Genomic DNA, 26,617 nt, shown 5'->3' with positions numbered 1-26,617 from the left:
GACATCAGCCGACGCCGGACCTAGACTTTGGAATCCAGCCGACCGAAGGGCTGCCTGAGGCAGGACAACCCATATGTAAGGACTGCAGATGCATACCTATCGGACATCTACATTTATGGTAGGTACAAAACTGTACTGTCTCACTACAGCCCCCAGAGTGTTCACCAAATGTATGGCAGTGGTTACGGCTCACCTGAGACGTGAAGAATTCCAGGTATTTCCATATCTAGACGACTGGCTCCTCACTGCCACCAAAAGGCATCAACTTCTCCAAGCCAGAGATTACACCATTCACATTTGCAGAGGGCTAGGAATCTCTATAAATTTCGAAAAATCTGCCTTGTCGCCTTGTCAATCTATTACCTTTATAGGCGCCAATTTGGACACCGTACAACTTTCAGCAAAGTTAACAGATCAAAGGGTCTTAGATATTCAAAACCACATCCATGTTCTTCTTCAGAGCGACAAAATTCAGGCCAGGTATGTCCTGAAAGTATGGGGTCTTATGGCGGCCGCTATAACACTTCTTCCCCTTGCCCGCTTTTACATGCGTCTCCTACAGCGGATGCTTTTCGCCCAATGGTCTTTTCAACGACTTCCTATGCATCACAAGATCATGATAACTCCAGCGTGCAAAAGGCATCTGTCCTGGTGGATATTGTCCCCTCAAGTCCATCAAGGCAGACCCTTTGTTCCTCCCTCCCCAGTCGCCACGGTTACATCGGACGACTCCCTGATCGGGTGGGGGGGGGCATTTTCAGGGCAGGATGGTCCATGGCACTTGGCAACCTTTCAAATGCCACCTGCATATAAATGTCCTGGAGATGAGAGCAGTGCTTTTAATGTTGCAAGCCCTCCATGACTCTCTTCCCCTGGGGACTATTGCAATCCAAACGGACAATATGTCCGTAGTGTGTTATATCAACAAGCAGGTCGGAACCAAGTCCTATCCCCTGTGTCGAGAGGCACTCAGACTTTGACAGTGGGAAATCTCTTCTCAGCGGTTTCTGATAGCAGCGCATATCCCTGGGAAGTCCAACATCATAGCGGACAGGTTGAGCAGAGCTATTCTCATGCCCCACGAGTGGTCTCTCAAACAATCTGTGACGGAAGAGATTTTTCAGAAGTGGGGCCTTCCTTTCTGCAATCGTTTTGCTACACCTCAAAACAGCAAATGCCCCGACTTCTTCACCCTCTTCCCCCTTCCAGGCCATCCCCCCAGAGACGCTCTAGTCCAAGACTGGCCCCGGGGACTTCTCTATGCCTTTCCACCTTTTCCTCTAATACCACAAGTAATTCAGAAAGCAACCGCCTTGAGAGCCAAGATGATTCTCATTGCCCCTTATTGGCCTCGACAGATATGGTTTCCGTTCCTGCATCGTTATCTTTTGGTACAGCCTTGGCATCTGGACCCGGTTCCAGATCTTCTGACGCACCAGTCGGGGCAGCTGCACCAGTCCATACCTTCTCTCAACCTCACTGCTTGGTTGCTCCACTTCCGTCCCTAGCCAGGCTTCCTACGATTTCTAATCCAGTCCGGGATATCATAGTAGCTTCCCTTAAATCTTCCACCAGAAGGATTTACACTAGTAAATGGCAATGTTTCTCCTTCTGGGCAAAAGCTAGAAATATAGATCCCTTTACTGCTCCGATTCATTTGGTCATGAACTTCCTAGCTGAAATTTTTCACTCAGGATCTTCTTCCTCCACAGTAAAAGTTCAGTTGGCAGACATTTCAAATTTTCATATAGGCTTGTCGGACTGCAACATCATGTCCCATAAGCTTTGCAAGGCATTCCTTAGAGGTGTATTTTTACTTAAGCCTCTGTTCAAAGACCCTCCACCACAGTGGGATCTAAATTTAGTCTTAACATCCTTGATTCTTCCCCCCTTTGAACCTGCAGCTTCCTGTTCATTGAAATTTCTTTCCTGGAAGACACTCTTCCTAGTCGCCATTACTTCTGCTAGGAGAGTATCTGAGCTTCATGCCCTCCGCATTCGTCCTCCCTACTTAATCTTCCACAAAGACAGAGTTTCTCTAAGGACTAATTCGTCTTTCTTACCCAAGGTGGCGTCACAGACAAACTTAAATCAATCTATTGATTTCCCAGTTTTTTCCCCAAATTATACTAATAGAGCGGAGCAAAAACTACATTATCTGGATGTTCATCGCCAACTCCGATATTATTTGGACAGAACCAAACAAATCAGGAAATCTGATCAACTGTTTTTATCGTATGCAGAGAACAGGAAAGGCCTTCCGTTATCTAAGGTAACCCTATGTAGGTGGCTGTCTTCTGTGATTACATGTATTTATCAACTCAGAGGTAGAGAGTTGACTTCTAGGCCAAAACCCATTCAACTAGAGCACTAGCTACATCTACAGCTTTTCAAGCTAGACTACCAATAGACACTATTTGTGCTGCAGCCACATGGGCCTCTCCTCATACCTTTGTTTCGCATTACAAATTGGACTTGGCCTCCAGAAACAGGGCAAATTTTGGTTCCACCATTCTCAAGAGTCTGTTCCGTTGAGCCACCCAGGATGAAGGTGCTAGGGACGCGGTCCCATCCAGCAATAATGAAGGCAAGATTGACAACTTAACATTGAGAAGTTATGTACCTACCATAACGTTCCATGTTAGTTGTCTTCTCTCGCCTTCTTTCTTGCGTCCCACCCACCATCCCCCAAGCCTGGACAGACCGAGAAGATTGTTCCTCTTCCTTGAAGAGTCCTGATCTAGCATTCCCAGCCAAATAGCTTGTCCTAGTGTCACTAGATTAGATTGGTTTCTTTGGCGGGATTATTCCCTTTTTCCTCCTCCTCTCCAGTTGGAGGACTATATTGCATAATTTTTCTTTAGCTACCAAATGAGATCTGGGTAGTTATCGCCTAGCATCATGGGATATAGGGTTGCCTCGAGCCGGTAAAATTAGCTCTCGAGCTTTAGTAAGTGTCCGAGTTGGAGCAGAAGATCGGCTCCGAACCCATCCAGCAAGAAAGAAGGTGAGAGAAGACAACTAACATGGAGCAATCAACGACCGGGATGCATAAAAAACGCAAAGATAAGGACAGGCAGCCGAGACCCAAACCAGACTCTGAGGCCTCTGCTAGGCCAGTTGCAGGTTCTCCGGTTTTCAGTGAGGCGCCTACGCAGCCCCTGACGACCGCTGATTTAGAACCCCAGGCTGCATCCTACTCCCGAGCGGATATTGCTGGGCCTCCAAAGCCTTTATCTTTAGGCCCTTCCGACTCCATGGCTGAAGGGGATTCCGGTGCAGTTGAAACACCTTCAGTTGCTGAAGGTGTCTTCAGACCGACTACACTTACTATTAAATCCTATGCAAAGCTGAAAACTCCTTTAAAAGTAAGGAAGCCTGTACAGCAGTCTCCAGTACAAGGCCCCATGCCTAAGAAACAGATGCTTAAGATGGCTGAAGACTTAATTACCCTAATCGGGTTCCCATCTCCCTCCTGACAAAAGGCTTAGACAGGAGGAGGACTACGCTTCATCTGACCAGGTTTCCATTTCTTCAGATTCTTCTGAGGAACAGGAATACTCTTTTCCCCCTTATGAAGACTCTGATGCTGAAGAGTCTATTCCTTCAGCATCTTCCCCAGAAGACTACTCTTTTGGGGAAACTTTACATGCCATGAGGGAACACTTCCACTGGGAAGGCCAGGATTACTCTGATTCTACTACCCCAGCACAGACCCCTTGCTATTCCACCCGTGTTAGACATTGTGGATGATGTTTATTCAGAATCTATCCTTAACCCAGACTCACTACCTCCTACACCAGCCAAACCAGACAGATACTACAGAGTCCCTGACTCACACAAATTCCTATATAAAAGTCCTGCTGCTGACCCAGAAACCATTTCCCAGGGTCCCAAAGGGCCTAAGACCTCTATTGCTAAAAATCCTGTACCCTCTGAAAGGGATTCTAGAGCACTACACAGATGGGGAAAGAAAGTATATACCTCAGCTACTCTAGCTATGAGGGCCTTAAATTGCCAGTTTCACATGCTGAAATATCAACAATATTTGAAGTCTCATTTAAAACAAAAAATGATCACACATACAGAGCAGCCTGATTACAAGGAAATGCAAGATTTGTTGCATGCAGCTGAACAAATGGGAAAACATACTTTGCAATGTGGATTTGATTAATTGGAAGCTTTTTGTAGAGCAGCAGTAACAGGGTCTGTCATTCATAGGCATGCTTGGTTAAAAGAACAATCTTTACCTGATCATGTTAAAGCAAAGTTATTGAATGCACCTTTACAGCAGGATGTTTTATTTGGTGTAAAAGCAGAAGAGGTTTTAAAGAAAATGGAGGATAAGGCAAAATCTATGTAGACGGTCAAGGATTTTTTACAGGTTCAACCCCCTCGTTTCAGCAGAAATTGGCCACCCAAAAACTGGTCTTTTCCAACTTCTGACAGACCACAGAGGGGCAAATACAGACGCCCAAGGGGCAGAGGTCAGCCACAAGGCTCTTACAAGCCTCGACAATGGGGTGCCACAACCCAGAAAGGAGGAGAAGACAGGTCTCAAACTATCAGAAGACAAACACAATGATTTACCCCTCAGACTGCCAAGCAAATCCCTCTTGGCAACTCCCTTGGGAAGAAAACTTGCACTTTTTGCAGGCAACTGGCACATCGTCACAAAAGACAAATGGGTCCTAAATATTGTATCTCAAGGATACAGGTTCCACATTCACACTTTACCAAGGATAAAAGGAATGCCAAACCTGCCACCAAATCAATGGGCAGAGGCTCAAAGACAAATTACAGCACTCATGGACATGAGAGCCATTCAACAGGTTCCTACACAGGAGCAAGGACGAGGATTTTACTCAAGACTCTTTCTGGTTCCCCGAAAGGACAAAGCCTGGAGACCCATTCTGGACCTTTCAATTCTAAACACATACCTGGAAGTACCCAAATTCAAGATGCTCACACTACAGCAACTTCTTTCCATGCTGGGCAAGAAGGCTTGGCTAGTAACGTTGGACCTCAAATAGGCATACCTGCATGTCCCTATCAGACAAAATTGCAGAAGATACCTCCGATTTATAGCAGGTTCAACTCATTACCAATTCTCTGCACTACTTTTTGGCTTATCTACTGTGCCCAGGGTCTTCACAAAATGCCTGGCACCAGTAATTGCATACTGCAGACAAAGAGGAATTCAAATATATCCATACCTGGACAACTGCGTTATTCAAGCAGAAAGCAAAGACATTCTTTTAAAACATATGGCGTTTGTAAAAAACTTACTAAGTTGCCTAGGGTACACAGTAAATGAAAAGAAGTCAAAACTAGTGCCCTCACAAGACATAATATTCCTGGGTGCCAGCTTAAATACAACGGCCCAGATGGCTTATCTCACGCCAGACAAGCAAGGGCAACTGACTTAATAGTTCAAAATGATGGCAACAAAGACCCAACTCCCTGCAAGAAAAATTCTGCAGGCCTTGGGATTCATGGCATCTTGCATACTACTAATACCATATGCCAAACTGCATATGAGGAAATTACAATGGTACCTGAAAAGCATATGGACTCAACACAGCCACAGCTTGGAAACAATAATACCACTCATTCCCTGCCTTCAACAGGAGTTTCTATGGTGGGCTCAGGCATGTCACCTCAACAAGTGTCAGCCTTTTACCTTACCCACAGCCAGGCAAACAATAACAACAGATGCATCGGATTACGCCCGGGGAGCACACATGGCAGGACAGTGTATTCAGGGCAAATGGTCTGCAGATCAAATGCATCTCCACATCAGTCAAAAAGAGATGCTAACTGTACAAAATGCCCTAACAGCTTTCAAGGACCTCCTACATCCAGGATAACTCCTAATAAAGACGGACAACACCACAGTGATGTGGTACATAAACAAACAAGGGGGCACACATTCCTACCCCCTATGCAGGCAAGCAATGACCTTGTGGAACACAGCACTGACCTACCAAGTTCAACTACAAGCACAATTCCTGCCAGGAAAGAAAAACACATTGGCAGACGAACTAAGCAGAAAAATCATGGATCCTCACGAGTGGAAACTAGATCCACAAGTATTCACAATGATAACTCAAAAATGAGGGAGCCCAGACATAGATCTGTTTGCCTCCCCCCAAAACTACCAACTATGGAAATTTTGCCCGAGGACATACCACACACTAACTTGGAAAGTGGACGCCCTCCCATTCAGTTGGAAAACATTAACATTGTATGTCTTTCCTCCACAGCCTCTTCTGGCAAAGGTGCTGCTGAAAGCCAGATTAGAGAGGCCACAAATGATACTCATTGCTCCAGACTGGCCACGCCAACACTGGTATCCAATACTAAGGAACATGGCTCAAGGCCCACCATGGATTTTACCTCAAATTCCTCACCTGCTGACTCAGCAAAACAATCAAATTCTACACAGCCAGCTCAAGACTTTAAATCTGGCTGCATGGCAGATTGCCTAAACAACCAGTCAACATTTCTCTCTAAAGCTGTTATGGATGTCATTCTGGAGGCCAGGAGGCCCAGCATCAGGAAAACCTACTCAGACAAATGGAAAAGATTCTGCGCTTGGAACCAGGCTAAAGGCCAAAACCTTCTTATCCCAAATACTCCTCAGATTCTGCAATATTTAACTGAGATGTTGCACAAAGGCCTTTCCTTTTCATCTATTAAGATCCACGCTTCAGCTATTTCAGCTCATTACAACACGGATCCTCCTATATTTTCACATCCATTACTAAGACAGTACCTCAGAGGGGCCAAGAACATAAGACCGCCCCGGAGAGCACCAACACCAACTTGGGATCTCAATTTTGTTTTGGAAAAACTTACTCTACTGCCCTTTGAACCAGCTTTTACAGCTGATTTACAGTTTTTATCATGGAAAACTACCCTGCTACTAGCAATAACTTCAGCACGAAGAGTCTCAGAGCTACAGGCCCTAATGGCAGTGGAGCCTTTCATCATTTTTTCATCAAGACAGAGTCTCTTTACGAACTAACCCTTCCTTTATGCCAAAGGTGGTATCCAATGTGGCTCTAAACCAAACCATTCATTTGCCCACCTTTTATCCAAACCCCCAGAATAAAGGGGAAAGGCTCCTACACTCTTTGGACATTCACAGGCAATTACGTTTCTACTTGGATAAAACTAAGGCTTTCAGAAAATCTGACCAGCTCTTTGTATCCTATGCTGCAGGATCACAAGGAAAGGCTATCTCAAAACAACCATTTCAAAATGGATAGGACACTGTATCCGTTTCTGCTACACACACCATGGGAAACCTGTACCTGGTAACATTAGGCCCCATTCCACCAGGGCTACAGCAACATCAGCAGCCTTCCTCAGAGGGGTACCAACCAAGGATATTTTGGAGGCTGCAACTTGGAGTTCAGTGCACACCTTCACCAAGCACTACCACTTACCTCTATACTCAAAAACCAGAGCTGGTTTTGCCACTGCAGTTCTGCAGGGCCTACTAGCTTCTCCAAACCCTGTTTAGTTCCAACCGCCCAGCCTTAGCTTTGGGATTCAACCCAAGTGTGATGACTGCAGCAGTGTAACAAGATGAACATAGTACAGTTTTCTACTTACCATAAATGTAGATGTTCGAGTGTTCACACTGCTGCAGTCCAGGTTACCCTCCCTCCATCCCCTCTGTCCTAGCTGGACTTATCTATACCTTTCTATCCTGTACAACCTTTGTGGTGTATTTGCTTGCAACTGAAGGTTTTGTTTTTATTTCTTATATATGTTTTATTAGCAATATGTATTGCCTACCTACTTGGGGGCACCTGACATCTGGGGCAAGAAAAACTGAAGAAAATGGCATCGGATGCATCTTATATACCTCTGGCACACTGACGTCAGGGAAGAAGCGACAGCAACCGACGCCGGACCAAGACTTTGGAACTCTGGCCGACTGTGGGACCGCCTGACGGTAGGATAACCCAAGTGTGATGACTGCAGCAGTGTGAACACTCGAACATCTACATTTATGGTAGGTACAAAACTGTACTTTTTGTGACCTTATGATCTTTCAGTATTAATAAATGAATCTTACAGTGGTGATAGTAATAATGTACCTTTCCTTGAGCCTCCTTTACTAGTCTGTCTTACTGATTTTTGGAGGTAGAGCATCATTTTTCTACTAAGTTGTGGTCTAATGGTCAGTAGATGAATATTGTGACAGTTATATTAAGTGTATATTGTAAAAGAAAGCAAATATTGTAGGCATTAAACTTCATACAGAAAGCAAATACTTTATACGTTAACCATTATATATATATAGTAGATTTATGAGAATTCAGTGAGAAGATGCTGTCTAAGGACTATTTTAAAAGTTTCATGGGATTCTTGATTTTTTCTTTGGTAGGCAGGTGGTTCCAGATTTTAGGTCCCAGTCTGTAGAAAAGCTTTTTCCCCTCAGCAGATTTGAGTAATGGGCAGGCCAGTGAAACAGATTTGTCTTGTACACTGCCCAGATCATACACATTTTCTTGAATAGAAAGTTTTCTTTGCTGAAGAGAAGAGTAGCCCCTGTAGTCAATGAGAGACAGTTGAATAGAGCTTTTGAGTGTGTGTGTGTGTGTGTGTGTGTGTGTGTGTGTGTGTGTGTGTGTGTGTGTGTGTGTGTGTGTGTGTGCGTGTGTGCGTGTGTGCATGCTCCATGTATGTATGTCTTGGCATGTGTGTGTGTGTGTGTGTGTGTGTGTGTGTGTGTGTGTGTGTGTGCGCGCATGTGTGTTGTAAAGTGGAGAGATAGGTCAGAAATAAGACCATTGAGATCACTTAGGTGACTAGAATGAATATAGGGTGTTTTCTTAGGAAATGAGAATAAATAACATTGCCCAAGTTTTTTTGTGATTAATTAGAAGGCTGTTAGAGAGGGACCAATTGCATAGTTGAGTGTAGTCTTCTTGCCACTTCCTTTCAAGTGCATTGTGGTTATTGCAGGATTGTAAGGGAAGTATATCATCAGCACACATTACCAGATTGGGGTTTGGGAGTTTGATGTAGAAGTCATTCACAAAGAGAAAACTGAAGGGAACCAAGCACCGATCTCTGTAAGATTTCTGTGTTCAGTAGTCCAAGGGAAATTAGGGAGTTGTTGTAACAAACCTGAAATAATCTGATGTCCTTCAAGGATGCATCTGCAGTCCTAACAAATGGGTTGTCCTGTCGTCAGGCAGCCCTTCGGTCAGCCGGATTCCAAAGTCTGGGTCTGGCTTCGGCTGGAGTCGCACTTCACCCGATGTCATAGCTGCAGTTATTCGGGTATAAAGGCATCAGCCGACTCCATTTTCCTCAGTCTTTCTTGCCGCGTGGCGCCCGAAGCAGAAGCTGTTCGCAAGTGCCGGTCGGTCAGATCCAGAGATTACTACTACCGAATACTACTTCGAAGACTTCTAAAAAGCTAAGTACCCCGTTGGGGACTCTTTCTTGCCTCAGCCGATGTCAGAAAAAGTGAATAACTGTTTAACTTGTGGGAAACAAATACCTCATAAAGATTTCCACTCTTACTGCTTACCTTGTTTAGGCCCAGACCAAACCGTAGCAGCTTGTCTAGCCTGTGCTTCAACCGACGGACGCTTAGACGTCGGTCGGAGTTTGCTGAGCAGTTTTTCGGTTCTGTTTTTGCGTATATTATGCCGTCGGATCCTCCGACTACACAAATTGCCAAAAAACGCAAAGAAAAGGACCGACACTCGTGGTCCGCGGTTTCGGCCGAAACCGCGGTTAAGCAAACCGTGAGTGTCTCGGTTTCGGCCGAAACCGAGCAAACTGTCCTTGTTTCAGCCGAATCCATGCCTTCTACCGAGGCCTCTTCAAACCTGGTAGAATCGGCTTCTGAATTACAACCTGCTGCTGTGGTTTCACAGGAATTGTCGGACACTATCCCCTTGGATGTATCCACCCCTGCACGTGGAGCTGCTAGGCCTCCTGCAGCCATGTCCATTAAGGCTTTTGCCAGGGCTAAAGCAGCCAAAACTACTAAGTCTGTGCCTGTTAAGCCCCCCTCTCACAGGCCCATTTCCAGTTCCCAAATGCTTTCTTTGGCAGAGGATCTCATCTCTTTAATAAGGGGATCTTAACCACATCCAGACAGGGCCTCTCAGCCACCTCCAGAGAAGAGACCTAGAGCAGAGCCCCCTGAGCCAGTGTCCACGGATGATTCCTCGGATGATTCAGACAATACAGACCCTCCAGAGGCTCCTTATTCAACCTACGAAGACTCTGATGCTGAAGAGTCGATCCCTTCTGCCTCTCCACCTGAGGAATTTTCCTTTGGGGAAACCTTACATGCCATGAGGGAACAATTTCAGTGGCAGGGCCAAGACTTTTCAGATTCCAGGAAAAGGCTTAGGACCTTTTTGCATTTACCACAACATAGGCCTTTAGCTATACCTCCAGTTCTTTCTGTTGTAGATGATGCATTTAATGATGCTTGTTCTGCTCCTGATTCTTTACCTCCAGCCCCTGCTAAGCCCGATAGGTTTTACAGGGTCCCGGACACACATCACCATTTATACAAGGCTCCTTTTGCAGATCCCGAAACTATCTCCCAGGGGCCTAAGGCAGTAGCATCTACCTCTGTTAAAAATCCCCTCCCCTCTGAAAGGGAATCCAGGTCCTTAGAGAGATGGGGTAAAAAAGTATACACCTCTGCTACTCTGTCAGCTAGGGCCTTGAACTGCCAGTTTCATATGATTCAATATCAGGAGTTTATGCTTGATCAGTTAACTAAAAAACTGTCCTCTGATGATTCTTTAGATAAGAAATATGTTCTGGAAATGGTGCATAACATTCAGCAAGTTAGTAACCATTCTTTAAAATGTGGCTATGATGCACTGGAGGCTTCCTTTAGATCAGCCATGACTGGCACAGTTATCAGGAGGCATGCATGGTTGAAAGAACAGGCCTTGCCGGACCATGTCAAATCAAAATTATTAGATGCTCCCATGGACAAGGTCAATTTATTTGGTTCTCCTGCTCAGCAGGTATTGAAGAAAATGGAAGAGAAGGCAAAATCTGTACAAACAGTGAAAGATTTCTTACAGGTGCAGCCTCCAAGGTTTAGCAGGAACTGGCCCTCCAAAAATTGGTCCTTTCCAGACTCCTCTAAAACACAGAGAGGCAGGAACAGGCGTTCAAGAGGCAGAAATCAATCCAGAGGTGCCTACAGGGGACGCCAGTGGCAAGGCAACAACCAGCGGGGCACAGACACAGCCACTTCCACTGCAACAGGACAATCACAGTGACTTGGCCCTGGCACCGCCTACCAGGGAACAACTAGAAGCACATTTAGGCGGAAAGCTAGCCTTATTTTCAAAGAACTGGCATTACATCACAAGGGACAAGTGGATTTTGCAAACTATAGACCAAGGTTACAGGTTTCATTTCCATACTCTACCAGGAAAAAGAGGAATGCCAAACCTACCACCAAATCAAAAGATAGAAGCTCTAAAACAAATAGCTCAACTAGAAAGAATGAGAGCTGTGGAAAAGGTACCATCTATGGAACAAGGAAAGGGATTTTACTCCAGACTCTTCCTGATACCAAGAAAAGAGAAAAAATGGAGGCCTATTCTAGATCTGTCCGCTTTAAACACATTCCTCATTGTTCCAAAATTCAAAATGCTGACCCTACAGCAGCTTCTTCCCATGCTGGGCAAGGAGTCTTGGCTGGTAACTCTAGATCTCAAGGAGGCATACCTGCACGTCCCCATACGACCAAATTGCAGAAGATACCTCAGATTTCTTGCAGGATCAGAGCATTATCAATTCTCAGCATTGCCCTTTGGCTTATCTACTGCGCCCAGAGTGTTCACGAAATGCCTGGCATCAGTAATCGCTCATTGCAGACTTCAGGGAATACAAATTTATCCCTACCTGGACGACTGCCTCATACAAGCGGACAACAAAAACAAGCTAACAGAAGACTTACAAAGAGTCATTTACTTGCTGCAAGCCCTGGGATATACAGTCAATATAAAAAAGTCAAGGCTGATACCATCCCAAAGAATAACCTTTTTAGGTGCAGAGCTGGACATATCACAGCAGATGGCATTCCTAACTGTGGAAAAACAAGAACAACTTCCTCTCTACTTCTTGGCATTAACAAAGCAGAACCATCTAACAGCAAGAAAAGTACTGCAAGCCCTGGGCTTCATGGCATCCTGCATAATTCTGGTCCCTCATGCCAGACTGCATATGAGAAAGCTACAGTGGTACCTGAAGAATTTATGGTCTCAACACAGACACAGCCTAGAAACCAAAATCCCACTAATCCCATGCCTGAAGCAAGAGTTCCTATGGTGGGCTCAGGCCTGTCAATCAAACGCAGGTCTGCCCTTCTACAGCATTCAACCAAGCCAAACCATCACAACGGACGCCTCAGACCTCGGTTGGGGGGCCCACATCCTGGACAAGTGCATACAAGGCCTATGGACTCAAGACCAGCTGCACCTGCACATAAATCTAAAGGAAATGCTAGCAGTAAAATTGGCAATCCAGGCATTCAGACCATTCCTCCAAGAGGGACAGTTGATGATAAGGACAGACAACACCACAGTTATGTGGTACATCAACAAACAGGGAGGCACACATTCATACCCTCTATGCCGGATGGCACTGGACCTATGGAATATGGCTCTGAGCTACAACATTCAGCTACAGGCAATTTTTGTACCGGGAAAAGAGAACATTCTAGCAGACATATTAAGCAGAACTACCACGGATGCCCACGAATGGATGCTACACCCGGACATCTTCAAAGCCATCACAAGAAAATGGGGACTACGACAAATAGACTTATTTGCATCCCCACTCAATCACCAGCTCAAGAAATTCTGCACAAGAACGTACCACCCACTTGCTTGGAAGGTGCACTCCCTATCTTTCAGTTGGAACAACATGACAGCATATGCATTCCCACCACTTCCTTTGATGCACAAGGTGCTATTGAAGATCAAAGAGGAACGTCCAAGGATCATCCTGATAGCTCCAGACTGGCCAAGACAACATTGGTACCCATTACTGAGGAGCATGTCTCTGGGACAAATGTGGACACTACCCCTGATCCCATTGCTGTTAACACAGAACAGCTACAACATACTGCATCCAAACCTGAAAACTCTGCAGCTGACTGCCTGGAACATTACATAAGAGCAACTAACCCAAATTTATCCCAAAGGGTAAAGACATTATCCTTGAGGCTCGCAGACCTTCTACAAGAAAGAATTATGCAGCAAAATGGAAAAGATATCTCATTTGGAGTACTGCAAAGGGAAAAGATGTGTCACTGGTAAACATAGCCAACATCCTGGAGTACTTGGCAGAGCTCTTCCATGCAGGCCTGTCCTATTCCTCCATCAAGATACACGCATCAGCTATTTCGGCAGAATACAGCTTGGATCACCCTGTCTTCTCACACCCTCTACTCAGGCAGTTTCTGAGAGGAATTAAAAATGTAAAACCTCCTAGGAAACCACCATTGCCAGCATGGGACCTGAACTTTGTGCTAGAAAAATTGACACTTCCTCCTTTCGAACCAGCAGCAACAGCAGAATTACAATACTTATCCTGGAAGACTGCTTTCCTGCTAGCAATCACCTCAGCAAGAAGGGTTTCTGAACTACAGGCATTAATGGCAGTGCAACCCTTCCTGATCTTCCATCAAGACAGAGTGTCCATGAGAACAAATCCTACATTTATGCCTAAGGTGGTATCCAGAGTCGCTTTAAACCAGGCTATCTACCTACCTACATTCTTCCCCAACCCACAGAACAGGGGAGAAAGGCTGTTGCATACCTTGGATGTGCATAGACAGTTACGCTACTACCTGGACAGGACCAAGTGCAATAGAAAAACTGACCAGCTTCTGGTAGCATATGCAACAGGAAGGGAAGGAAAAGCAATTTCAAAACAGACAATCTCCAAGTGGATAGGAAATTGCATTAGATTTTGTTACTCCTTCCATGGAAAGAAAACTCCAGAGAACATCAGGCCTCACTCCACAAGGGCTACAGCCACTACTACAGCTTTCTTACGAGGGGTGGCTACCAAGGACATTATAGAGGCTGCTACTTGGACCTCCGTGCATACATTTGCCAAGCATTATAATTTACCTTTATACTCTAGATCCCGAGCAGGTTTTGCCACTGCTGTCTTGCAAGGGATCCTAGCTACACCATAATCTCTCTTCTTTCCTCCTCCCCTAGTTTGGCTATGGTATTCTACCCATTTGTTAGGACTGCAGATGCATCCTTGAAGGACATAGTACAGTTTTGTACCTACCATAAATGTAGATGTCCGATAGGAATGCATCTGCAGTCAGGATTACCCACCCGCCTTCCCCTCTGTGGTACTCCTAGGGTATTTGCCATCTTTCAGCTAGCTTGGGGGGGATCTATTATGGTGTATTTGTTTGTATATATGTACATACATGTTTATTTTATGTGTTTGCTGCTCTCTACTATTTGGAAATATTGGCATTTATCCAAATTTAGCCATCCAAGAGGGCACCTGGCATCTGGGGCAAGAAACACTGAGGAAAATGGCGTCGGCTGATGCCTTTATACCCGAATAACTGCAGCTATGACGTCGGGTGAAGTGCGACTCCAGCCGAAGCCAGACCCAGACTTTGGAATCCGGCCGACCGAAGGGCTGCCTGACGACAGGACAACCCATTTGTTAGGACTGCAGATGCATTCCTATCGGACATCTACATTTATGGTAGGTACAAAACTGTACTTTATGCAGATAACTATGACAACAGTGAATTGTGTTATCTCTTAAGTTTAATTTCTCTTGTTGGTGCAAGTCTTTTTGCCTGTGTCTTCCATGTCACCATACAAAGAACAGAGGTGGATGCCTTGCTTTTTGCTGCCTTCTGAAGACCATGGCGTAAAACAGCAACTTTCTGTGCTGGGGGACATCTGAGTAGTGAAGATTCTGGCTGAGGGCTGACAGCTGCCTTTGGCAGACAGTTCCATTACAAATAATGTGTGCTGTAGAGTAAAGATAGTCTAAATCATGCATTTACTGTTACAATGAGTATTCAAATAACTGTACTTTATTTTGTTCATTTATCCCTTTCTAGATGATGCAGGAAGATAAAGATACATTTGAAAAAGCAAGTCAACAAGAAGCAGAAACTACTAAAGACCTTTATGACCGCGTAACATCTGTGATGTCTTTTGGCATTCCTTCTAAAGATAAAGGTGTTCAGCAACCTCTGAGGTTTGGGGCTTCATTAGCATCTACAAAGTCTGTTGCTCGTCAGAGTAGTAGCGGTGCCATTCCTTTAAAACACAAAAAGCATTCTGTAATGTTTTCAGAAGAAATGCAAGTACCAGAGAATTCATTCCAGTTTTCCCCACAGGCAGCTTCCGCCTTTGACACTGCTTCTTTTGATAAATCTGATGGAACTGGTTTTGGTTTTAGCTTCAGTTCTGCTCCTCCTGCTCCTGCTCCAGCTAGTATCTCCACTCGTCCCACTTCTTCCTTATTTGGTTGTCCTCCTTATACAGCTACTCCCTCTGTTCAGAAAGAAGCCATTACGTTTGATGCCTCTAACTCTGCCTTTGGTGGTTCAAGGCTATTCGGAAAACCAGCTCCACGAGACATTAGCTGTCCACCTCCTATTCTAAGATCCAAGTTTATATGTGTGAAACCCATAAAAGTGTCTGAACTCTCTAGTACAATTTCTTCTGATGTGGATTCTGTCAGTAGTAGTCCTTCTGAACCCCAGCCTCTAGAAGCCCCTACTTTTCATCCTGCTCTACCTCGTCCAAAACCTGTTTCTTTGTTTTCTCAGTCTGCAGCTCTTCCTGGTGGTACATGGTTTGGAATACAGCCATCTGCAGCTGCACCTCCTCCTCCTCAGACTTATCGATCTTCTGGCCTAGCGTTTGCTGATACTGCACTTTCTACCCCAGATCTTAGTTTTCCTGCTCCTTACCCTCCTCAGTCTCAACCTCTTCTTCCTCCTACCATAGATATTAGTTCTTCTGCTGCATGTCATTCTACTCTTTCTGTTTATGGTGGTTCTCCTGCTTCCTTTCCTCCTCCTCCTCCTCCACCTCCTCCTTCTTCTCCTCCACCTCCTCCTTCTTCTCCTCCTTCTCCTCCTCCTCCTTTTACTCTTTATGGTTCCTCTCGTGCTGCATGTCGTGCTCCTCCTCCTCCTCCTGTTTTTGGTTCTTCTTTGTTTTCTCTGCCTGTAGTTATTCCTCCTGTTGGCAATGCTGGTGCATTTTCTACCTCGTATCGTTCTCCATGTTATGCCCCCATTTCTCCTTCCATAAAGCACCCTACTGCTTTTAAACATTTATCAAAGTTTCAGTTACAGCGCTCAGATCTGCTTCTGGAAAAGAGAAGTAGCTATCGTTTTCCCATTCGTTCACATCAGCACCAGCAAAGATTACAAGCTGCACGGGATAAAACACATCTCATATCTTGGGAAGGAGTCTTTGAATTACAAAATCAGGTAATTTGCACTTTTGAAACTTTTATTTTCTAACTGTTTAAAAGTCTTCTCTATGTCAATAAGTACACCTTTCTTACAATTCTGTTGATTTTCTTAATTGTTTATCAGCCTGGAAAATTAAATTAATATGAAGAAATAATTATGCACTTTGGCATTTCATTTTATGCTTTCTGTATCCCAAATTATTTAGCACTTCAGAGTTTGACCATACTATAACTTCTGTTGCATATTTTGTACTTCCTGGGATTTTATTTGTGTGTGTGTGTGTGTGTGTGTGTGTGTGTGTGTTTGTGTGTGTGTGTGTGTGAGAATGCATGTCAGCATATTTTGTGTAATTCATGTGGGATAAATTAAGTTTTTAGTTTATTGTCATATGTTTAATGACACAGCTTGCTTGATCAGTTTAATAGCATACAATTTTACATAAGTAAGTCTGACATTTTAGTTTTAAGGATGATGCTTTACATTTAAATGAACAGTAACATGTATTTTGCTTGATTCTTTTTACCCCCCCCCCCCTCCCATTTTATAGGATGGATACTGGCAATTCAATTTACAGCTTGGAGCATATTTAGAAATGGATTTGACCTATTTACATCAGTTCCTTGTACAGAATGGAATCCTGTCCTTAGGTAAAGTACAGTACTTTCCTGTTTTATTATTAGAACACTTAGTTTGATGATGATGTGTCTTTCGGCTTTTCCCGGTTAGGGGTCGCCACAGTGGAACTCTGGTCCGCTAATGATTGATAGTTGATTTTTATGTGCTGAGTTACCAGCCCTTATGCACAACCTTCAACGAAGGTACGCCCATTCACGCATGTCTCCACGCAGAAGACACTCTAGCTGAGAATCGAATTAGACAGCGTCTTACTGTGAGGTGGCAACGCTACCGCAGCACCACCACCGCCACTTAAATGGAAACATGATACATTTCCCAGCTGTATCATCAAACTAAGAACACTTAGTTTGATGATACAGCTGGGAAATGTATCATGTGTGTTTCCATTTAAGTGACCTGGGTTTAATTTGCAGTTCCTTTGTTTATGCTGCCACGAAGTATGCTGTATATGAATTGACTGTATTAGGCGAAAACAAAACCTCAGTACCATTGTCTTTGCAATACAGTATTTTGCTTGAAAGATTGATTACCAGAATAGGTGGAACTGACTCATTAAAGAAGTTGGTGTTATGGGTCTTTTCAGAAGAGCTTAACTTTATAGGGTCATAGTTATTGGTACAGTTGGGTGGGGGTAACATAATTTAGCTTATTTGTAGGTAAACAGTCAATGCTGAGCCACTGACCTTTACTTGTTAGTGCTCTAGCAAAGTTTTTTCTGCTTCTGTTATTTTACTGAGGGTGCAGATAAAATGTTTACTAATAGTATTGCAGAATGCTATAATCTGGCATTCAACATTTTGAAATGTAGCTTAATTATATGAATAATGTACTTGTTCTTGAACCCTGTGTTCCTCTTTGAGGTATATCAGTTATTAATCTTGATCATGTGGTGCATTTTTATAAAATAATAATCTTCAGCAAGTCTGGCCATTCAGTCCATTAGGTTATGTCAGACCAGTGCGTAACTGGCAGATGTTTTCACATAAAAGGACAGGATGCATAGCTGTTATAATGTCATTAGGTAAAGAGCTTGCTGAGTTCTTTTTCAGTATTTGTAAAGAAGTTTCAGTCAATAAATATCCCTTTCATTTTATTCTGTTTTCCTGTAATGGATGCCCTGTTGACAGGAAGGGCAAAGCTTCCACCCGTACTGCTGGCAACTCAGTTTTGTGTAGTTATCTGGGTATTAGAAGGCAGAATATAGGATAAGGAAGGCTCATATTTTTCCATTTTCAAGGAGAGGGCAAGGGGCATGCCATGCCATGTGATGTCATGGGGTTGCTTGGGCTGGATTGTGTATAAAAAAATTATGTGTTGGCCTTCTTATGTTCATCTAACATGATGTAAGCTCTTGCAAGTAGTCTTGAGGAGGGTGACTGGAAGTTGAATGGGCAACAGTGGCCAAGGTATAACTTACAAAAGTCCTTCTGTAGCACATTTGAAATTTTGGGGCAGCAACCAGTTGCACCTGTAACCATATTTAGGTAGCAGCTCAAGGGATGAAGTGCTGACTTCTAGAAAATAGAGCAAGGTTAATTGTAAAGCATGTTGTTTGTCTTTTCCTGGGTGTGTGGTTTTAAGTTTGACCCCCTCCCCCAACTGAGGTAATCCTGGACAGGGGCAGTACTGCTGGTTAGTGACTGTAATGGTCAGAGCTGTCTTCTCAGACCTGGTACCCAGTGTCATATTTATACTGCATACGGACATTGTAGTGGCATCACATTATGGAAATAGGTGGCCAAGGTATGTACCCACTAAACTGTTGCCCTCAGGCCTTGTCTTTTATGAAAAAAATGAAAGAAACAAAGATGTGGGACATCCACTAGATGGTCAGCTAGCTAGTGCGCATGAGAAATAAACATTTTAAAAATATTCATGCTGTGTGTTGGCCTTGTGGTCCACTACTCAGCTAAAAACCATGAATAGGAATTTGTGAGCAGAATGGTTGATGGGTAGACACTTCATAATGAAGGTAAGTAAAGTGAGGAGGGTCAGAAAATACAACCCATTTTAGCAAGTGCTACTGTGGTCAAAATAGTCTTCTAAGAATGCCATTCCATCTGCATATTCTGTCTGAGTCCACATAATGACTAAAACAGATACATTAATCCTACAGCCTTGAATAAGTACAAAAAAGATGCTGGGACCATCTTGAAAAACTAGCTAGAAAGTTTAAGCATTCGGCCTTGTGTTTTTCTCTGAATCAGAAAAGCATAAAGAACCTCCTAAGGATAGGTCATTGTTAAGTGAGCATCTACCCAATAAGACCTACAGCTGTTCTAGAGACTAAAGTAAGTTACTGCATTGTTTACGGACTCTGAGTTGTTAACTTCTCACCATACCATGATTTCAACAGAAGATCATCAAAATATTTGTCAAGAATACTACTGCCGGATATTTGTGAAATGTGACAGAACAAGAAAATCTAGAAATACCTGACTTTTTTGGACTTTGTTAGATTAGTAGGAGACTCTAAAGAATATACCTTACTTCATGTCATTAATGTTTGGAAAAATACTTAGGAGAAGAGAAGAGGTGGGAGGAAGTTCACCGTAAGTAAAACAAATATTTTTCTTAATGGTACTAATTTTATAGTGCATGAATTTCTTTGCATGCTATAAAGTAAAGTTTTCTCAGTTATTTTTATGTGTAATGGGGATACTAAAGTAAAGAGGTGGTCTTGTTTTTTTCTTTCTCCTTTCTTCTCTCTCTTTCTCTCTCTCCCTCTTCACTTTTAAGAGTTGTAGGTACTCCAATGTAAACAAAAAAAAAAGAAAGAAAAGTCTGGTTAAAAAGACCATGACAAAAGAAAAATTGGTGTACTTTTTCACATTCTTGCATAGGGGATAACTGGTTTAAGGCTTTTAGCTTGATCTAGTAACACGTTTTAAGAGAAAGCAAGTTAATGAAAAAAGAATATTGAATATTATAAGTCTTTCCTCTAGCAAATAAATGTGTGCTTACTAGCAATTTTATATCTGGTCCTCATGTCTCCATGAGACAGTCTTATAAAGAGAAATGGCTGGGAGCTAATGTTCTCTGAAATTATTCAAGTGTTTACCTAGCTAGGAGAGTTATAAAGATAAGACAAAGTAGACAGCACTTAGTACAAGCACATGCTGTACCATGCATCTTAGCATGACTAACCTTTCCTTTAGGTTAACTCAAGACTGTGAGTGCGGCTGTCAGTTTGGAACATGTGTTCCTGTTAGAAGGGTAACACTTTAATATTTGAAGATGTACATATTGTTGTGTTATTATTAAGTTAATAGGTTTAGGGAGGTATTGGGGGTGTTTTTTGAGGGCTTTTAGTATCACAAAAAGTTTTGTAAGATGAGACATAGGCTCAAAGGGATATGACAAGAAACAACTGTATAAAAGATCAACCTGCCAAACAGTGTGTGCATGTAACACAAAAGCTGGAACTAGACATTTAACAAAAAAGCCGTTGTACATAAAAGGTGTGAATAACAACTTTACAGTTATGTTTTCCGTAATGTTTTTAAATGTTAATGGCCTCATAGATAAATACAAATAAGAAAGAGTAGTGAACTATATTAAAAAATGTAGACTGAAAATATCTATGCTACAGGAGACGCACTTGGAAAGAACTGAACAATTGGATTTGATAAAGAAAGGGTTTCAGGATGCGTATTCAGTAGAATAACTGTGAAAAAGGAAAACAGGAATAACTTACATTAATTGCAAGAGGAGCTCCAGTCATGATAGAAAAGGATATTGTTAGAGTTGTAGTGCTAATGGGCTACTGGCAACGGAGAAGGATTATACTGTCATGCATTTATATTCCACCTAAAACTGCTGTAATAGAGTTTAAGAAAATTGTGGGAGAAATAATCAGCTTTCAGCAAGGAATATTACTTATAGGTGGGTATAGAAATTTGATTTGCATCAGTGAATATGTGTCGGAGGCAGAAGGGAAAATATAACAAAAGAGGGTATATTTTTAAATAAATTTATGAAAATATTTGGCAAGGAAGATGTGAATTCAGTACTAGGAGTTTGGAGTGAATTTACATATTATTCCCACATTTCACAGGAACATGTGCATTTAATTGAAGGTCTTGTACCCAATAACTTTTTCAGATGATGCACCAATAATAACTAAAATAAAAACACAGAATAATGAAATAAAAATGAGACACTGCAGCTTTCACACCTATCTGTTGAAAAGAGAGGAATTTAAGGAATGGGTAGTGGAAATGATTCAGGAGCTGTTAGAGAAGATACAAATTTCTTATGAAAATGTAGCTAGAGTTGGATAAAATTAATTTGGGTTTTAAAATAGGCTGGAAATAAAAGGGAGGTATTGTTAAGAAGTTAGAAGAATTGTTTAGTGGGACTGACAAATATTCAAGTATTACAAAAGAGGGGGAATCTCCTTACCTGTATCCATCAGATCTGTACCCTCCATCCCATCTTTCAAAACCACTCTGAAAGATTTCCTAGCTGAAATTTGGCTCTGTTCTTGCTCAAACCCAGGATAAACTATATCCTTACCCTTTCATTCCTTATACTGTCTTACTCTTGTTTCTTCACTTCTTCCTTACTGCTATCTAATTCTCCACCTTGACTTTCTTTGCAAATGGTACCATAAGCCTGTTTTTAACTTACTTCATATTGCAATTCCTGTTTGTATTAGACTAATTTACCTATAATTTCTCTAAAAACTGTCTAAAGTTTCTCAAAATATTAAATGATTGTCATGTACCTTGTATTGATTCTTAACCAATGTTTTTTTTATATTATGTCTAATATAATTATTTAAACTGCAGATGTTTTTGTTTTATTGTTGAAGATTGTAAAATTATTATTGTTAAAATGTTTTGTAATAATCTGGAAGTTTTCTCTGTAGGCCCCTGCTGAAAATGGGCTTCTATCCAGTCAGACTTTCCCAGTAATCAAATGTCAATAAATAAATAAAATCCCAGTTTACTTTGGTAAATGCTTTCCCTGCATCAAGACCCACCAATAACAGCAGTATTTTCTTACATTCTGCTTCGCTGTGTATTATCATTGTTCTTTTAATGTTGTCAAATGTTTACTTCCTATCCACAAAATCAGATAGGTCCATACCTCTCACTTTTGGCGTAATTTTTGCTATTCTTTTTAGCCATTATAGACATAAACACTTTGAATCCGCGGTGGTGCAGCGGTAGCATTGCCACCTCACAGTAAGAGGTTCTCCCATTCGATTCTCGGCTGGAGCGCCTTCTGTGTGGAGTCTGCATGTCCTCCCCGTGGTTGAGTGGCGTTCAAAAGACATGCGTGAATGGGTGAACCTTCGTTGAAGGTTGGGTGTCGGGCTGGCACCTTGGCACCATAAAAATCTACTGCCAATCATTAGCGGACCGGAGTTCCGCTGTGGCGACCCCTAACCGGGAAAAGCCGAAAGAACAACAACAACAACATAGACATAAACACTTTTTAATCATGGTTTAAAGTTAAAATGGGCCTTTATGAAGCTGGATCAGTTTGGTCTTTACCATCTTTAGGTATTACAGCCACCACAACTTTTTTACATGATGTTGATGCCTCCCTCCTTTTAAAATACTGTTTTAAAAAACTTCTAGATCTTTATAATTTTCCTCCCTTCAAGCATCCAAATTTCTGCTGACATACCATCTGTTCCTGGAAGCTTTCCTGCAGATTAGTTGTAAACTACCATTTTATCTCCTTTCCACCTATCTCATAGTTGCTGAGCCTCATATACCTCTAAACTTGGCATATTTAAGTATTCCATAATTTTTGCCTTTTTATGCTTTTTCTTGATTTCCCATTTCTCTATTTTATACAACTTTTCATAAATTTCCAAAATGTCTCTAATAACTGTACAGATCTCTGGTTATTTTACTTGTTATAGGCTTCCTAAATTTGGCAACAACCCTTTATGATTTCTGTTGTAAGTTGTTGTGCCAAAAGATTTTGTGCTGTGGATTTATTATCAAAAAGCTGCTGCTTTACAGCAGTCTTTCTAAACATATGCATATTATCCAGTTACTCCCTTACGTTTTCTTTAGCCCTCTGCAATTGTGCCTGTTCTTGTTCTATGAGATTACTCTTATTTTATAATAATTTAACCTTTGTCAGCACCTCTAAATAATTCTTAATACTTCTTAACCAGATCTCTCTTTCTTTTATTGTTACCCTATTTTTAAACTCCACTTTATCCCACTCACTAGCTGTAACTAATAACTCCTGGATAATTTCCACTACCCATTCATTAAATTCCTTTCTTTTTAATAGGTAGGTGTGGAAATGACAGTGTCTCAGCTTTATTTCATTACCCTGCATTTTTATCTTGGTAATTATTAGTGTATGATCTGAAACAGTTACTGGACGTGTATCAAAGTTCTCAATTAAATGCAAATGATCCTGTGGTATGTAATTTCTGTCTAGTCTAGCCCAGTTATTGTACCTTGAGAAATAACACATAAATTATCCATGAGTTCCTACTACTGAATTCACATCTTTCATGCCAAATATATTTATGAATTTCTTCAGAAATCTACCCTCTTTTGTTATATTTTTCATTCTCGGCCCCCAGATACATACTTATTGTTGCAAATCAAATTCCAGTCTCCACCTGTAAGTAATATTCCCTGCTGAAAGCTGGTTAATTCTCCCAAAATTTTTAAACTCCATAATAGCAGTTTTAGGTGGAATGTAAATACATGCCAGTGTAATCCTCATCCCTTGCCAGTAACCGCTCACTACTGCAAATCTACAATTATTATCTTTTTCTTTTTCCTTCTATTGCTGCTGGAACTGTTCTTTTCCTTTGTCCCTAATGGTTCAACATAATATCCATCCTGAAATCCTTTCTTTATCAAATTCCCATGCTCACTTCTTTCAAAACGTGTAACATATAGCATTGCTATTTGCACTCTGCTTCTTAATATAATTATTCTTTCCTTTTTGTTTATATGGAAAGTGTTGCCATTATGATAAGTCATTAGTCCCACCTAGTATATATGGCAGTTTTTTTTATATGTCTATTTCCAGCTTTTGTAATACATGCATCCATTAATGTTTCACAGGTTAATCTAATCTTTTATACATTTTTTCTTATCAACATTGGGACCTGTGTCACATTTTACAAGACTTTCTCTGTTAATAAAAACCCTCAAAAACAAACAAAACACAGAACACCCTGTAACCTCTTAGCTTAATACAAATGTGCACACAACTATGCATATCTTTAAATAATAAAGTTTAACCCTCCTAATGGGAACATTTGGATTAAGACAGACTTTGCTGAAATTGTTTATGACATACCTCTGAGATCTATTGACCTTGAAGGAAGATGTATTAGTTCCTGTTGTGCAGGAGGCGTGATCCTTTGCACTGGGGGTGTGATGGGCTTTGCCCCCCCACATTGTTTTTTATTTTATCTGTGACCTATTCTGTATGGTCTCAGCTGAATGGGCTTCACTTGATTGGTCAGTGATGAGATAGACCGTAGCCACAGGGAATCATCCTGCAGATGTCAAAATTCTGGGGTTTTGAGGATGAGATCTAGATAGAATTCATTCACTTGGAGGAACCACCTCACTACAGAAAAGTATATTCTGAGACTGTGGTCTTGATTCAGTGACATAATCTTGGCTGAAGAAAAGCAGAGAGTCATTAAGAGCACTGTCAGCGCTCATTTCAATGACAGTGGCAGTCGTGTTGCCTGACAATTATTCAAAGGTCTTAACTTCACCAAAAGTAGTTGCTTTGTTAGAGATCTCCATTAAACCAATGTGGGCCTCACAGGAGAAATTTCTGGTACTCACTAAATGGTTTTCCCAAGTGTCGGGAAGGATTTCTTCTCTGTGAGAATAGAAGGTACAGATAACCTCCTCCATGGCCATTGATTTACACCTACTAGTACCTGTGACTCACCATGGGGCGGCCATGGTGGTGCAGTGGTTAACGTTGCCACCTCACAGCAAGAGGTTCTCTGATTCTATCCTCGGCTGGGGTGCCTTCTGTACGGAGTCTGAATGTCCTCCTTGTGGTCGTGTGGGTTTCCTCCGGGAGCTCCGGTTTCTTCCCACATCCCAAAGACATGCTGTAGGTGGATTGGACAATCTAAATTGGCCCTAGACATGAGTGTGTGCATGTGTGTGCCTTCTGTGGAAGGGTGGGCGCTGGGCTGGCAACCCAACACCATAAAACTCCACTGCCAATCATAAGCGGACAGTGATCCGCTGTGGCGACCCCTAACCGGAAAAAGCCAAAAGAAGAAGTAGTAGTAGTGGTACCTGTGACTCGCCATGTCATTGATGGAGGTAAAAGGTCATTTTGTACAGAAAGCATCTTTCTTCTTCACCTTTGTTTATTTTTTCTTCATCACTTCCTTAAGCAGTATTACAGATGCTGTCCTAGGCACTCTGCGCCACGTAAATCTGTTGGACAGCCTTGTCTTCTCCCATTGTGTATACCTTATCTAGAAGTTTCATTTATGTAATTACTTTGGTAATCTTTCTGTAATCACCCATCTTCTTCAGCACTCAGCCTTTCTGTAGCTAACTGGCTTTGTACCTTAACATTACTGAACAGATGACTTAGTTTATTCATCATCTCCCATTCCAGCTCACTCACTATTTTATCACTTATTCAGTTTTCACTTGCAGTTGCTCTTGGCTCACAGACCAGTCTAGCTGTTCATTAGTGATGGTTGCTGTGCTCTCATCACTCCATTAGTTGTAGATTCTTGTATGCAAAGTTAATACCTTTTCTCAGCTGTTGAATTATATGCTGTATGTGTCAGGAGGAATGTGAGACTGCTCTATTCTTTTTAAAAAAGAAACATCTGTATTAAATTATCCGTTCTGACATGGACAGTCATACATTTATATAAATGAAAATAAGCCATATTGACATAGCACAAGTTGCAAGCATTTTACATCACAAGCCATATTGACATACTTCTAGTTGCAAGCATTATTTTATAATCTACCCAATCATTGTCATTCATACATTACATAGCTTATTCAAATTCTGCCTTCTTTTAAATCTCATTCCTCACCATATGTATTGTTCCCACAATTCAGATTTTTTCCTTTGTAATTTGCTCCAATCTTTTTCTAAAGATTCCAAGTCCAGTTTTTTTATCTCTGTTACCATATTCACTACTTCTAGTACAGTTGGTTTAGACTTTGATTTCCATTGTCCACTAATGACTTTTTTGACAGCCACCATAATTAGACTCGGCAAGACCTTACTATGCCTAGGCAATTTCGTTTCTGTATCATATCTCAGAAAGATCATTTTTCTAGTTGCACCAATTTGCTAACCAAGTAGCTTTGATAGAGTAGTCTGCAGGGAATCTTAAAAGTTTGCCAACTCATTACACTCCCAGAAAATATGTTCCCAGTTGCCTCTTTCTTCCCCATCACACTTCCAACGCGTGTTGTCTACCTGAGGAAAAATTCTCTGGAGTCTACTTGGGGTATAAAATACCTA

The 26,617-nt window shown here is 42.0% G+C and overlaps 1 protein-coding gene across 7 annotated transcripts in view; it reads left to right on the top strand.

Annotated features, from left to right (window-relative positions):
- PARP4 (poly(ADP-ribose) polymerase family member 4) overlaps positions 1–26,617 on the top strand; it is a 2,883,551-nt gene that overhangs the window by 2,649,664 nt on the left and 207,270 nt on the right. For 6 of the 7 annotated variants that reach the window (XM_044073295.1, XM_044073293.1, XM_044073297.1 and 3 more), the window contains 2 exons: positions 15,134–16,522; positions 17,055–17,154. In XM_044073295.1, the coding sequence (XP_043929230.1) occupies positions 15,134–16,522; positions 17,055–17,154 (1,489 nt within the window). The remainder of the gene's footprint in view (positions 1–15,133; positions 16,523–17,054; positions 17,155–26,617) is intronic. The other variant, XR_006365129.1, reaches the window with a different exon arrangement.

Source organism: Protopterus annectens, chromosome 5.part1, assembly GCF_019279795.1.
Source record: "Protopterus annectens isolate FY-2018-M chromosome 5.part1, PAN1.0, whole genome shotgun sequence".
Classification (NCBI taxonomy): Eukaryota; Metazoa; Chordata; order Ceratodontiformes; family Protopteridae; genus Protopterus; species Protopterus annectens.
This window is presented reverse-complemented; position numbering and strand designations above follow the sequence as displayed.